The sequence below is a fragment of the Pyxicephalus adspersus genome, chromosome 6 (genome assembly GCF_032062135.1).
Source record: "Pyxicephalus adspersus chromosome 6, UCB_Pads_2.0, whole genome shotgun sequence".
NCBI classification, from domain to species: domain Eukaryota; kingdom Metazoa; phylum Chordata; class Amphibia; order Anura; family Pyxicephalidae; genus Pyxicephalus; species Pyxicephalus adspersus.
In genome coordinates, this window is record NC_092863.1 from 54,368,152 (window position 1) to 54,383,184 (window position 15,033).

The 15,033-nt window shown below is 39.7% G+C and overlaps 1 protein-coding gene across 3 annotated transcripts; it reads left to right on the forward strand.

Annotated features, from left to right (window-relative positions):
- The first annotated feature begins 148 nt into the window (after nucleotides 1–148).
- Nucleotides 149–9,642, forward strand: TBC1D7 (TBC1 domain family member 7). Of its 3 annotated transcripts, none has more exons than XM_072415820.1 (8): nucleotides 149–280; nucleotides 1,943–2,061; nucleotides 2,788–2,868; nucleotides 3,023–3,210; nucleotides 3,766–3,903; nucleotides 4,957–5,102; nucleotides 6,883–7,012; nucleotides 9,440–9,642. In XM_072415820.1, the coding sequence occupies exons 2-8, from the start codon at nucleotides 1,950–1,952 to the stop codon at nucleotides 9,524–9,526; spliced, it is 882 nt and encodes a 293-aa protein (XP_072271921.1). In that variant the 5' UTR covers nucleotides 149–280; nucleotides 1,943–1,949; the 3' UTR covers nucleotides 9,527–9,642. The 3 variants fall into 3 exon arrangements, 2 of the variants coding, with proteins under 2 accessions (XP_072271921.1, XP_072271920.1); XR_011921436.1 differs by lacking the exon at nucleotides 149–280 and adding an exon at nucleotides 370–1,139 and having other exon boundaries at nucleotides 6,883–8,212; XM_072415819.1 differs by lacking the exon at nucleotides 149–280 and adding an exon at nucleotides 374–1,139.
- The last annotated feature ends 5,391 nt before the right edge of the window (nucleotides 9,643–15,033 follow it).

Sequence of the window (15,033 nt, forward strand, 5' to 3'; positions counted from 1 at the left end):
GTCACCCATCTCCCTGTAACGCTGACAACGAACCCCCATGTGACCCTGTAATGCCGACAATGCATCTCTTCTTCCTACTGCTATCACCTGACACACTGCACATTCTGTATGGGAGAAATATAAACGTCCCCGCTCATGCCCCGCCCACTACCAGGTCCCTGACTGACGTCACTTCCTGTTTCCCCTAGTGACTAAGAAGAGGCTGTAACAGGTGGGGTAACAAGAGCTTTGAGTGATAACAAGTTGCCCAGTTCTTGTGTTCCCTTTCTGCCAGGAACAGGTTCGCTTTAATCTTTGATTTCTGTCCTGCTCACTGACTGCCTTCCCACTGTGCAGCCTTTGTTCATAGACAAGTTGTTTCCATGAGTGTGTTTGTGTTCTCATCCTGTGTACAGATATTACTAGGACTTGCCTGTCAGTGTAAGCACAGCCACACAAGTGCATGTGTATTATGCAAAATCAGCACAGACACAAAATTCTTAAGAGTATAATATTTGCATTAAATATGTTGGTGCTATATAAATACTGTTTCATAATAATAAAAGGACAGGTGAATGAAAATCAACTGGTTGCAAACTTTCCAGAGCAAAAATTGATGCAACAGCTGCAAGGTGTTTTAGGGAGATGAGCATTAGTGATTGATAAATTGCACTTTACTGTGCTTAAAGTGAGGCTAACGTCTAATTTTAAAAATGTATAATCATGCAGAGCTTTATTACAGAATGTTCCTTCTGCAATAATTATTCTTATCTGTCTGATTGTTGTTCTATCTTTTAAAATTTGGGAAGCTGCGCAGATCAGCATTGGTTTCCAGAATACCTGGCACATCCTGGCTGCCTCTGCGTGTGCTGGGACCAAATAAACTTCGGCACATCATCCCAGCCCAGCTAATCAGAATGGCCAAAAAGAAGAAGATAGTGATGCCTGTCCTGCTTTAGATGCAGAAGAAATTGTTGGTGTGGGCAAGCTTTTGCCATGATTAGCAAGTCATCAGAGTGTATCTGCTTATTATGGTACACACAACTATTTGTCGACACCCTAGAACCGGGAACCTGTCATTGCTGCATCCCTTGACACCGCCATCCCCTCCATCACTTCTCCTGGAGATCCTTCTTGGCCATCGGGCAGTCACTGATGATGTAATTCCCACAAATGACATCACATTGTCTTGACTTTTGGGTCTATTTGCAGTGGTGCCAATAATAGATCTGGGCTCTAACACTGTATGACATAAAGTAGGCAGAAAAAACTCTTGCAGCTAAACAAACAATAGCTAGACATTGGAAGAAGCAAATCATTCCATACCATGAGGTGTTATCACGAACTGACAACACATTTTTAAATGTGAAGTTGTCTAGCATTTTAAATGGCACACAAGAGAAATGTTCTATGGTATAGGAGCCATAGTGATTAGTATGTATACTCTTTAGTATGAGTATATCATGAAATGTTTTTTTTTTTCCCCCACAGGTGTGTATAGTAGTGGACCGGAAATGTAATTTTCCCTTAGGTTTCCCTTCCCTTTTGTTGGCTATTATGGTTAATTTGTTTTTCAGATGATGATAAAGGATACTCATCTGCCACTGTATTATGCAATGAAAAGACTTGTATACTTGTTTACTTTTTCTTTGTATGTTTTTTTTTTAATATTACGTGTATTGTTAACATTTTGTCATAAATCAACAAAAATTCATTGAAATAAAAAAGTAGGCAAAGAAACAAAAAGTACAAAAAGCAGAGGACAGTGCATGTCTCTTTTATCAAAAACATCTAACACCTGCCTGAATTCAGTTTTTTTTCAATATACCTGAAGTTTGTGCATGAATGAGGAAACATAATAGAATCAAATTCCAAGCCCATATTTCCAACACCTTACTGTATTTTGCTGCCTTTTCTGTACCTGTAAACTCCATACTAACGCATAAAAAATGTTTAATTTCAGCATAAACATGTCAGAAGATTCCCAGAGAAATTTCCGGTCTGTGTATTATGAGAAAGTTGGATTTCGTGGAGTAGAAGAGAAAAAGTCACTGGAGATATTGCTAAAAGATGATCGGTTAGGTGGGTACAATATTAAAAAAAAAATTATTAGTACATAGCTTCATAAACAAGTAAAGCAAAGAAATCAGAATAAATACCTTGTGAACCCCAATTGTAAGTTTTAAAAATTAAAACAAATTAGGTTGTAGGTTTTAGGTTGTTTAGGAAATGTACGTCAATGCCATTAATAATTTATAAAGCCATTCTTGAGTATTTCTTTCAGATTGACATTACTTAAATATTCCCATTTATATACATATATATATACATTCTGTATGTATGTTTATATAATTTATTTACTTGTATCCAAATAGAGCAGACATATTATGAAGCTCTTTGCAAAGTCCTTTTTATTTATTCTCTCAGGGATTCTAAAAAACATACTTCCCTGCACTCCCCCGCCAACCGTCTTGATTTTTTTTTTATACTGAGAAAATGCAATCGGTGGAATGGAGAGACCTCCTGGTAGCTCTCTGAGTTAACCAGAAGTTTCACTTTTGGGCTAGAAAAACCTTTTATATTCTTGTAACCCTTTTCATGTAGTTGTTTAGGTTTTCCAGGTCTGTAAGAATCCTTTAATAGCCTGTCTGCTCAAATGTACAAGACAGGCACTGAAATATTCTTATGAGTTACACAGAGGATACTGTATTTTCAGAATATATACCTTTAGGGATATTCATTTAGGGTTCTGTCATGGTAATAAATACTGGTTTGCTGATATATATTAATTTTATTTTTTATCCACAGATATTGAAAAGCTGTGTACCTTTAGTCAGAGGTTTCCTCTTCCATCCATGTACCGAATTCTTGTATGGAAAGTACTCCTTGGTACGAATACATTTTTAAAGTTCCCATTAAGTTCCCATATATATATATATATATATGCAAACATATGTATAAACTCATAATTGTAATGAGCATAATATTGCATGTAGTTGATCAGTCTGTATATTCTTCTATGCTTTAATTCTCTTTTTTTAAGGCATTCTGCCCCCCCACCAGGAGACTCATCAGGAAGTGATGGTTCACAGGAAGGAGCAGTTTTATGATATTCACCATGCTCTGCAGGTTATGCGCTTCATCAACGACACCACTCTTCAAGCAGAGGTGTACCTACATATGCATCAACTGGAGATGGGGAAACTGTCTAGAAGCCAAACTTACACTTTGGTAGGGCCAGTATAATACAATAGAATTATTTAAACAAGTTTAATCAAATGTTCTGCAATACTGCATTTATATTCTGTTGCCTAAGTAAACACTAAGTCTCTTTGTAGATTAAAAATGTAGGACAATGCAAAATATCAATTGGTCAGTATCAAATCACTAGAATTGCTATGTCATAGGTGTTGTTGTTTTATTGATTTCTAGCAACAGCAACACTAGGGAGCATGAATACGTACCTGTTAGAAATTGCTCCAGTAACAAAACACATTGTAATCAACTGTAATTAAAATAATACTGAATCAGTAGCTGAGCTGTAGGTATTTTTGTCTCATAGCAGGTGTCCACAGGTAAAAATCACTATAATAATTACAAGAAAAATTTGCACAGGTACTCACCTTGTGTACAGACACGTATCATACAATATCCTATTGTTTAAAGTATACACTTTAACACTACAATTTATTTATACCTTAAGTATATTTTAATTTAGATATTCAATGAATATGATGCAAGCATGCTTTCTTGAAGTAATTGCAGCAAAAACTGTTTGTGTTTTAGGAGCCAGAGGATGAGTTGTTCCTTGCCATAGCTAGCACAATAGAGGAGATAGTTGATGATGAAATAGATTGTTATTGGGTGACCCGAAATTTTGTGCATCATTTGGACACGAAGTTTAGGGATTGCTATGCTACAATGGTATGTATACAATGTTCTTCTACTAAGTGTGAATATGGTATTCCTTATACTTCTCCATTCTCAATAGGGAAAATTGTATAATTTGCAAAGCTTGAGTTTAATGTTTTTTCAATTCACTTGTTCTGTAGCTGAAATTTTATTTCAGCAGTTGTTATGAAAGGAGGCAGAGTACATGAAATTTGACTGTTGACTATACTCATCAGTTGAAATATTCTGTTCAGTTAGTGTACACATGCAGATAAAAATGTAATTACCATTGGGAGCACAGGGCATATGATTCTGTTTTGTTGGGCACCTGAAATGGTAAAGTTAAATTCCAGGCAGTTGCCTAAGTACCTATCAAGGTAATTGTAATTCTGGCCAGCCAAAGGTGTGATTCACTCACAGGGTTGTCTCTGGGCTGTTTGGTGTCTAGGCTTCTCCCTTTCCCTCTTGGCCCATAAAATTGCTGCTCCCCTTTCCTAACTTATTGGCAGAGTAACATAGGTAAAATTGTTGTAATACTCTTAGTTTACCTGTTCCAGAACCACAGATTCCACTGTAAAGTCTTATCCTGGTGATACATACAATCCTAAAGGTGCTTCTCTGATCAGTCTGCCTTGAAATATCGGGTGGTGAGATATTTACTTGTCTTCTTGGCACCACAATTCAGCACTCGGTGAATTACTTTTTTTCCTTTTAAAAAGGAAAGGTCATTGCCTGCCATGGAAAACCTATTCATGTTTTTTAATGAGTGCCCTTTACAAAGAAGAAGCACTCATAATTTCTTTCTAAGAAATGCTTGACTTTCTGACTTGGACTGGTTCATGTGTGTCATCCTAAGGTGGAGAGATAACTGAAGGTTTGTGAGTGTTATGGGCTAAAAAAAATTTTCTTCAGTAGTGTTTGTTTATTCATTAAAGGGGCCCCCATTGTTAAGCAGCAATAATAATAAGTACAGCTTTTCTTTCATCATTTTTACATGCTTTACTTGCACATGGTTTTATTTGGCAAACTTGGTAATATCACCTCTTTCTTCTTGTTACCACTTTATAAAACCATTTTATTTTTCAGCAAAAAGGATTTGAGCATTACCTAAATTTGGAAGACAGCAGATTGGTGGCTCATCTGAAGACATGCAATGCATTGGAAAGGCTCCCATATGACTTTTGGTTCAGGAAGTGCTTTGCAGGTTGTTTACCTGCATCCAGCTTGCAAAGGTACCATTCTATATCACTTTGTCCAAAAAGGCTGCTTTTTGGTTGAGGCTTCAAAGAATCCTGTATGATGATAAAGGAAATACTTACACTTTGGAAGAGGAAGAGTGTCATTAGTTGCAGGTCTGCTGACCTACAGCTACCTTAAAAATAAAGACAAAGTGCAAATAAAAAAAACTACTACTTACCTACTGTTTACAATCTTTTATTCAAAGTACATAAAGCCATGCATGCACAGCTCAGTGTACAATTTCGGCATATACCAAAATGAATAAATTATTAGAAGCACAAGCCAAAGTCAATGAACAAGGCCAAGTAAAACTGTCTCTAAATATTTGTTTATAGGTGTCTTCTGTGTGCAGGCACACTTACTATTTACAGTGAGGGAAAGAAGTATTTGATCCCCTGCTGATTTTGTTCGTTTCTCTGACAAAGCAATGACCAGTCTATAATTGTAATGGTAGGTTTATTGTAGCTGTGTGAGACAGAATAACAACAAAAGAACACTCAAAAACCCAGTGCTCTAAAGTCAGAGCTTGATGTGCATTGTAATGAGTGAAATAAGTATTTGATCCTCTATCAACTAGTCTGGAGACTGGCTAGGCCACTCCAGGACCTTCATGTGCTTTTTCTTGAGCCACTCCTTTGTTGGCCATGTGTTTTGGGTCATTGTCATGCTGGAATACCCATCCACAACTTATTTTCAATGTCCTGGCTGAGGGAAGGAAGTGGTCACCCAAGATTTGACGTTACATGGCCCCGTCCATTGTCCCTTCGATGGAGTGAAGGTGTCCTGTCCCCTTAGCAAAAAAACACTCTGAGTTGAGTTGATGCCAAACAGCTCAATTTTGGTCTCATCTGACCTCAACACTTTCACCCAGTTCTCCTCTGGATCATTCAGATGTTCATTGGCAAACTGCAGACACGCCTGTACATGTGCTGTCTTGAGCAGGGGGACCTTGCGGGCTCTGGAACATTTCAGGCCTTCATGGCACAATGTGCTACCAATTGTTTTCTTGGTGATATTGGTCCCAGCTGCCCTGTAATCATTGACAAGTTTCATCAATGTTCTCACGATCATTGCAAATCCACGAGGGGAGATCTTGCATGGAGGCCCAGACTGAGGGAGATTGACAGTTATTTTGTTTCTTCCATTTGCGAATTATCACGCCAACTGTTGTCACCTTCTCACCAAGCTGCTTGGCGAAAATCTTGTAGCCCAGTACAGCCTGTGTAGGTCTACAGTCTTGTCCCTGACATCCTTAGACAGCTCTTTGGTCTTGGCCATGACTGCAATCTGATTTTGGAATCTAGTTTGGAATCTGATTGATTGATTGCTTCTGTGGACAGGTGTCTTTTATACAGGTACTGTAATAAGCTTGGATTAGAAGCATTCCCTTACAGAGGGTGCTCCTCATCTCAGGCCGTTACCTGCATACAGTGAAGAAACCTGGGAGCCTGAAATCTTGCTGGTTGATAGGGGACCAAATACTTATTTCACTCATTACAATGCACATCTAGCTCTGACTTTTGAGCACTGGGTTTTTGAGGGTTCTTTTGTTGTTATTCTGTCTCTCACAGCTACAATAAACCTACTATTACAATTATAGACTGGTCATTTTTTTGTCAGAAGGCAAACGTACAAAATCAGCAGAGGATCAAATACTTATTTCCCTCACTGTATACACTGTAAGACACTTGTTTTATTGTCATAGCTGGTTTATGCAGCTAATCAGTAGTTCCATCTTTTCTATCACCAACTGTTTTCCTCATTTGTTTGTAGGGTGTGGGACAAACTCGTGAGTGGATCCTGCAAGATTCTTGTATTTGTTGCTGTAGAGATTATGTTAACTTTTAAAATGAAAATCAATGCCTTGAATACATCAGAAAGTATTAATGAGTTTTTGGAAAAGGTAAGCAAGTCAAATCTACTATGCTGTTTGCTGAGACATGTTGAAAACATGTACATTTAGTTATGCTGTTCACCTGTAGAGGTTAGTCTGTACATTATTCTAAAATAAACTATGCCATACAACGATGATACAACAATAATAAGCATAGTGTATATAATAATATTATATGTACATTCTCTGCTTCTCAAAAGTATGTGCTTTAACTCCCCGGGTGGCCTAATTATATCAGTATTTTTAAATGCTAAAGCAGTACATTTGACATTTAAAAATACTTATTTTAAATTTCCCGTCAGGTCCCGCCCCCAAGCTGCACGCACACGTCCCATGCCCATCCGGCATTTGCATCCCCGTGATGGGGACTCAGATGCCAGGCGGGCATCGCCAGGGGACGCCGATACCGGGCGGGCATTGCCGGAGGACGCCGCGGGCCCGTGGGGACCAGGTAAGCTTTACAATTCCACTCCGTGTGTGGCTTGGGTTACCGCTTTTGGTACCGAAAATTAACCCTGAGCCACACTCAGGATTACCACCAGGGAGGTTAAGTCAAAGTCTGTCTCCTCTACAGTGCTTGATCCTGCACATGCCTCCTAGGTTGTGGCAACAGTTAACAGTAGGCAAAAATTAATTGGTGGTGAAAATTGGCAGGTAAGATTGTGGTTAAACGGTTAGGGCAAGCAGAGATTTAGTATTATTGAACACAGGCACAGGTATTTACAGGGAATCCGCAAATAAACAGAATTTATGTGAGCAGAAGTGCGATAATTAGATAAGCCTTTACTCCTAAATGCACTTAACAGTTACACCTAATTGTAATAATGCTTTGGTGCACATATGCCTGTAAAAGCTGAACTGGTAAAGGTGGCCATGGGCATTGGAGAGTTTTTGAAGGCACAAGCATGAACAGGGTGCACTCATCCATAAGACGGCCCTGGCTGGAGTCTAAATGCCCAAGCTGCTTTCCCCCAGGGGCCTTTAAATTGTTCGTCTTTCCCCCAGCTGATCTAGTGTCCCTCATGGTAGCCGGAGAGGTGAGAAGCCGGAGTATGAGGAAGCAAGGATGAGTGCAGATGATTTTCCCTGCTGTCTCCAGTTGTTGAAGAGCATTTGCAGGGACAATATATTGTTGACGGTGGATGACAGGATCTCCTCCCGCCAATCATACTCAAACAGGGAAGCCTACTGCTACCTGTTTAAGAATGTGTGAGTGTAAATACTTAAAATACCCACTTATCTGAACACTTTGCTTTCACTTCTATTTCTCGCCAGAGTTTCTTTGTAAAAAAAAATTGCTAATAGTTAAAAGTTATATGGAACCTCCCCTCTGTTTGTTGTCAGATAATGTCAGTTATTCGCAATTATGTTATATAAGGTCCCAAGGCAAGTATTCTGAGTTTTCATTATTTTACAACAGATATCACACCACAGGAAAAAATTGTTGTATACAGGTCACTGAACACAGCCTGGTACTTGTTGCTTCCTATCACTATCGACTTAGTTAATAAGGTTTAGTCAGCAGAGAAGTTATTATTCCCACCATAGTAATTTGAAGGCTATAAATGTGCTCTACTATGTTTCCATTCTTCACCTCTTGGCCAAATAATAGTTAATGGCCTTACACTAGCTAGCCTTTAAGTACACTCCTTATACCCATTTTAGGACGTGACTTGTACTGTTTTGTTTTTTGGATGATGGAGTCCCTAATAAAAATAACGAGAAATAAAGGTAGAATAATGTATAGTCCATGATTTATTAGGCTACAACTGAAATGAAATTAGTAATGCAGTGGTTTTTCAGACTAATGCATTTTGCTGGAAAAATGCCAGCAACAAGACACCACACATGTACTTTTTATGGTAGGCATATGAGAGTAACATGGATAGTAAGAGCGCTTACCATGTGTTAAAATGTAAGGGAGATGTGGTGTTTTTTCTGTTTTTTTTATTGTGATTAATGTAATAGCTGAACAAGGTGGTTCAGGTATGTGGTGAAGCCTTACTTGAGGCCTTGTTCAGTTTTATTCATGCTCTATTTATGATCCAAGTGCACTCATCCAGTGCTGACCGTCCATCAAGGTCCTGAAAATTTTGTTGCGTTTTGCCCACCCCTCAGTTGGATATCCCAAAGGCACACATCTTCCTGTCATCCTCAATAGACAAGGAAAAAAATAAGTTTTTTGGTAAAACTTACCTTAAAATCCTTCTCTTGGAGTTTATTGAGAGAGACAGGTAGTGAGAGGAGTTTATCCGGGGGGGTGTGCAGTTTTTTGATTGCCAGTGTCCCAATAGACTGCAGTAAAAGTATTTTATGGTAAGTTTCACAAAAATCCTATTTTTAAGGAGGTACTAAACAATGACAGCCCCCAAATTTCTTACATTATTTTTAGCGAGATGATTTTGCGATGTTTGACACTCTCTTGTTTTTCTCTAGGTTCCACTGGACAACACAGATCCAATTGTGAATAAAGCTATAGATCTGTGGCATAAGCACTGTGGCGTTCCTGCTCATTCTGTATAAAAACACTAACAGATGGTACTGGTTCTTGTATATATCTGTTCAGATGCTCATTCCTCCTCTGGTTATTTATCTGTAACTTGTATATTACCTATTAAAATGTGTATATATTCATTTTCTATTTGTGTCCAAATTCATATCTTTAAATGTCTTTTTATGCAGAATTTTAATTTAAATTACACATCTGAAACATGTAAATCAGGCATGTCCAAAGTCCCACCCGGGGGCCAACTGCAGCCTGTGTTCAGATTTCCACCGGCCCACAGCCTCTGTCATAAAAAAAAAATAATATGCAGCCCGCCAGCACTGTAGACCACAGTGTAAAGTACAAAAAAGCTATTTTATATTTCATTAGAGTTAATCAACCGCCTTGCAGTTATCGGCAGGATGGGAGTCCCCATGTGTGCACAGGGAATCCCCTACGTCATTATAGTGGGCGTGTGCTGTGCAGGACCCGCACAGACCACGCCAACTCTGATTCCAAAAACGTGCTCTGCACAGAGCCCGCACTGACACCGGACTCCATGCACAGGGAATGCCTCACGCCACCCTGGTGGGCATGTGCTGTGCAAGACCCGCAGACCATCCCACACTAACCCTGAGTATGTGCTGAATGGTCAGCCCCCACGCATTTTCAACTCACCAAATCTGGCCCTCTTTGCAAAAAGTTTGGACACCCCTGATGTAAATGTTTGCCTGGAAAGTGATTTGTTATTTTTTTACCTTCAGGGTTGTTGTTTAGCTATATTTGACAAAAAGGTCTCTGACATACCTGATTACACAGGTTTCTAATCATTCCTTCACAACATATTAGGATGCACCCAATGTCCTCATATCATACCACACAGTATGGTGAAAAAGGTCAATTATGTCATTAAGTTGTTCTGGAGAAAGAGTATACTGCAGAAAGGGCATCCACGTATTAAAGAATCTTTGAGGGTGAGTATCAAGGTGTTGGGCAGCCTCAGCCTTATCTATTAACATCAAAGAATAAAGGTAAGTCATATGTTGTGAAGAAGTCGGAGGTTTTGATTGTAATCAGTTTTTTAAGATACACTTCTTAGCAGCCAAAAAACATAAGTGTTCGAATTTTGACACTGAAACAGGAACGTTTTGGCCCTGTGCATACATAGGTGTGCACTCCCATAATGCATGCTCCAATGGAGCCATAGAAAACGCACTCTTTGGACAAGCGTAAAGGAAAGTGGTAAAATAGTGCAATTGGGAAAAAGAAAGAATTGGTGGGTCTCCCTCTGTTGAACTATGTTGGAAACACTGAAGTAATTAATGTTTTGTGATTGGATTCGAAATGTTAATATAATTTCCCAAGTGTCAAAAAATATGTGTCCGGGTGTCTATGTTTTGTGTGGTTTCAATGCATACCATTCTAAATAGATAATGTAATTTCAAAAGAAATAGGTGCATGGTGGGGGGTAAAGTTGTAATCAAACTATGAAAGATTGTCTTTCTTCCGATTGCTGATAGAATTAGGCACACGTACAAGTACACACATGCAATAATTGTCGTTGGAAATGATCTTTCACGATCCTTTCGAACGACAAGCGACTGCACAATGCATGAACGAGTGCAGTAACATACAGAGCCCTTCTGCTCTGTGGGGAGGAGAGGGGGAGAATGACAGAGCAGCACCCCACTGCGCTCTCCCCTCTTAACTTTCATTATGATAGTTCCTCGTCTGTGGATCCGCCAGATCAGCCCTGAGACGATTATCGGAAGAGAACCATCTGACATGTGCATGTAGCCTTAGTGCAGGGCATTGCGGGTCTCTAGAGTAGTGGATGCCACCCCCACCCTCTGAACAAACCTAGAATTGCCCACTCTGCTTACAACCTGCAAGGATATAAGCAGATGGGTATGTATCACACTACTTGTTGCCAGTAGTTTTTAATAATCATGCAACCCCAGAGGCAGTGAAAGAGGAACAGCTCTTCTGTGCACACAAAGTCCATCAGGCCTGTATCAACAGATGGCTGGAGGAAAATCAAACCTGTCCCCATGAATTCTGAATGTTACAGCTAAAGAAGCATGGTAAAGGGAATATTATTGGAAACTACCAACATTTGTGAGCACCAATACATGTCACTCTTAAAAATTACCTCTCGCCACTCTTTTCAAGAAATACATCTTCTGTTTCTTTGTGCAAAATATTCTACAGAATGACAGTAGGCACTTACTAGCAAACAATATCAATCTTAATTCTGGCAATGCTTTAAACAAAAGTAGTTTGGTCTAATAGATAGCAGCACAGATTGGGATGATTATGAAGCAAATTAGTGACACAAAGCAGGTCAGCTTCAACTGATGTCTTACTTCAAGGTCTCTGTGACAGGGCAACCACTGGGAATTCCTAAGCAGCAAAAAGTGACAAAATTGCAAGATGTAAGAAAAATATATTACTGAAAATTAGGAGATTTTTACTCTAAACACAAAATTATTAAGAAAAACTTTCAGATTTCACGTTCATTCTTGATGATTATTCCATGACATGGTCTGCAACTAATTTCTATTGTTACCTTTACATATTAATTTTCATTTCTGTCTATAGGCAAAACATTTAAATATATTCAATCCCTGTAGACTTGCCAATATATTGATGTATAAGTAAACACAAAAGGTTTTTGTTCCTCCGAGAGTGGGTGAAGGAATAAACCAATTTTTTGTTCCTCCGAGAGTGGGTGAAGGAATAAACCAATGTCAGTTGTGGTGTCATCTGTATCTCATTAGGGAGATTTCCTTTCACTTCCTGTCCTGTACACATCATAACCAAAAAGAATGCAATAGAAATCTAAAAAGGGCATGTAAAATAACCCACACACACCTACATAAAACTACAGTGGTTTCAGTAACATTGATTTTGATGCAAATCTAAAATGTCAAGGGAATTAGATCACATCTTCATCATGTGACATGGTTAGGTGAAATTCAGCATTTTGACAACACCTCTGCTGCAGTGTCCTTGTGCCTAGTCACTAGCACACTCCCAATGAGACCCTTAGAATATTTTAAATTGACCTAAATCCCTATGCACAGTAAAGAACACTCCAGCACCCCAGATCCTTCCCCAGGTGCTGTCTTGTACCCGGAAATGCCCTCCCCTGGTTAAAACCTAGGCACACTCCCGAACCACACTTCTCACTCCATATGCTCTCTTGCAACCCCAGATCATTCCCCAAGTCCTCTCCTGTAACTCCGTATCACAAGCCAGGCACTCTCCTGTACCCTCAGATTCTATGCCCCAAGTACTTATCTGCACTCCATGATTCCCACCCTCTGGCACTCTCCGCACGGACAGATCACACCCCACATGCACTCTCCTGTACCCCCAGATCCCATCCTTCCATGTGAATCTATTTATTAAGCAGCAGCAATTTACTGACCAATGACCTCATGCTTTCATAAGGCTGACATATAAAGTACCTTCCTTTTAAAAATGTTTTAAAAAAACTCTGTTTTGTTTGTTCTTTAAATAATTAAAAAAAAAAAAAGTAAGCATTTGATATGCTTTTTCTGCTGCTCCTGAAATGAAAATCTCCCAAAAATGTTGTTTTGGGGATCACTGTAGTATTGTCATGATTATGCAGAAACACATTGACCTATCAGAGAATTACAATTACCTACAATTATAATAATAATATTATTATTATTATTATTAATATTATTATTAATAAACAGGATTTATATAGCGCCAACATATTACACAGCGCTGTACATTAAATAGGGGTAGCAAATGACAAACCCTGCCCCGAGAAGCTTACAATCTAGGAGATTAAAGTCTATGTCAACGGTCGCCAACCTTTTTGGACCAATGGACCACTAAATTTATGGACTCGGGACCGCACATGCGTGGGGAGCCGTGTGTCACTCAATGGGGAAGAAACTTCCCCCATAGTGATGTCATGATGGCAGAACCTGCCCACTCTCCCATCGCAGGTCTGAGCCAGAGACACAGCCCCCCCAACTCCCTGGGCCTTTGATCCGTATGGGTGGACATGGTCTATGGCTCTGGCCGGTGGGCCCCTCCAGTGGGGTTGTTCTCCTGGGTTGGTGACCGCTGGTCTATGTGGTTATCCAGTGACAGCTCACAGAATTACAACATAGTGGAATCAACTTCTGCCTCTATGAAAATTATGAAGGTGTGAGGACTCTCATGGGCCCAGGACTGATTGCTAGAGATCGTGCCTGGTGTTCTATCACTCCAAGCTGCATGTGAAATGTATTTACCCGGGTAGGAGTGTACAAGTGGGCATGTATAATGACATCAGCAGCAGCACTGTGTGATAGCTGTGTGTGTAAAGGCTGCTTGTTATATTTTGCAGCCTAACAATTCACAACTGTTCAGACCTTCACACCTCCTAAACCTTTGATGGTAACCACTTTTTCAGGGTACACCCTAAGAGCTGCTAGTAACCACATTTCCAGCCTCCTAGTTGTAAAGGATTTTTAAATATTGAGGTGACAATTTTAAAAATTTGTGAAAATAATCATTGCAGGTGCTGTTTCAAAAGCAAGTGCAACTAGGAGCTCGAATTTGAAAATGAAAGTTAGGAACCCCCAGGGTTACTTACATAGCAAAGAGCATTGGGGTGGGGCCCCCAACTTTTTACCTACCTGTCTCAAAACCTTAACTGTCATACTATGCTACCTTGTCCACTCCCCTTCTTTGAACCTCAACTTTTATGGAATGGGGAGCTGTAGGAAACTCTTGTGGCTAACACCCCCATAATGTCATCACCATGGCATCATTACAACATAAAAAACCTTACCCATGAAAATGCACTGCCCTGTTACACATGACTGTATCCTTCCAATTCCTTCTCTAAAACGGCAGGGTGTTTGAAACTGGAAATGTTGGAGCCTGTGGATAATTCCCCCTGAAATCTCATTACTATGGCATCATCAGAACATGAAGAACTCTGCTCATCCAAACATGCTGTCCTGTTGCACATTACTGCCCGCTTCTAACACTTAAACCCCAATTTCTCTGGAACAGCAGGGTGTAGGAAACTAAAAATGTAGGAGCTAGTGAAGGACACTTGTGGCTAACTCTACCTGCTAAGAGGTTAATGGGTACCTCAGGAGCCTACTTCCTTCAGAAGAGGACTCCATACCAGCTTACCTAAGGAGACCCTCAGAAGACAAGGAGAGCAAGCCCGAGCAAGAGCAAGCAAGACAAGGGAGATCTAAATTCTCTCAGTTCAAATTTTTATATAGTTAATTCCCATTAGGTATCCTTGGGGCTCATGGATTGGTTAGTGGATGTGTTCTGTACGATGAACATCGATTGACACACACCCCACTAGATTGGGATTGGTTAATGTAATTTGATGGACCTCCCAACTAAATTTGATATGTGAATCTGGAGCTGGAATTTAAGTTTAGGGGTCACCAAAAGGTTCAGCTTAGTCATCACCCCAACCCACCTGTCCAGTTATTCATCCATCTTCTGCTAACTTAGGCTTGATATATTTATTACCCCTTGAGGGTCCTAC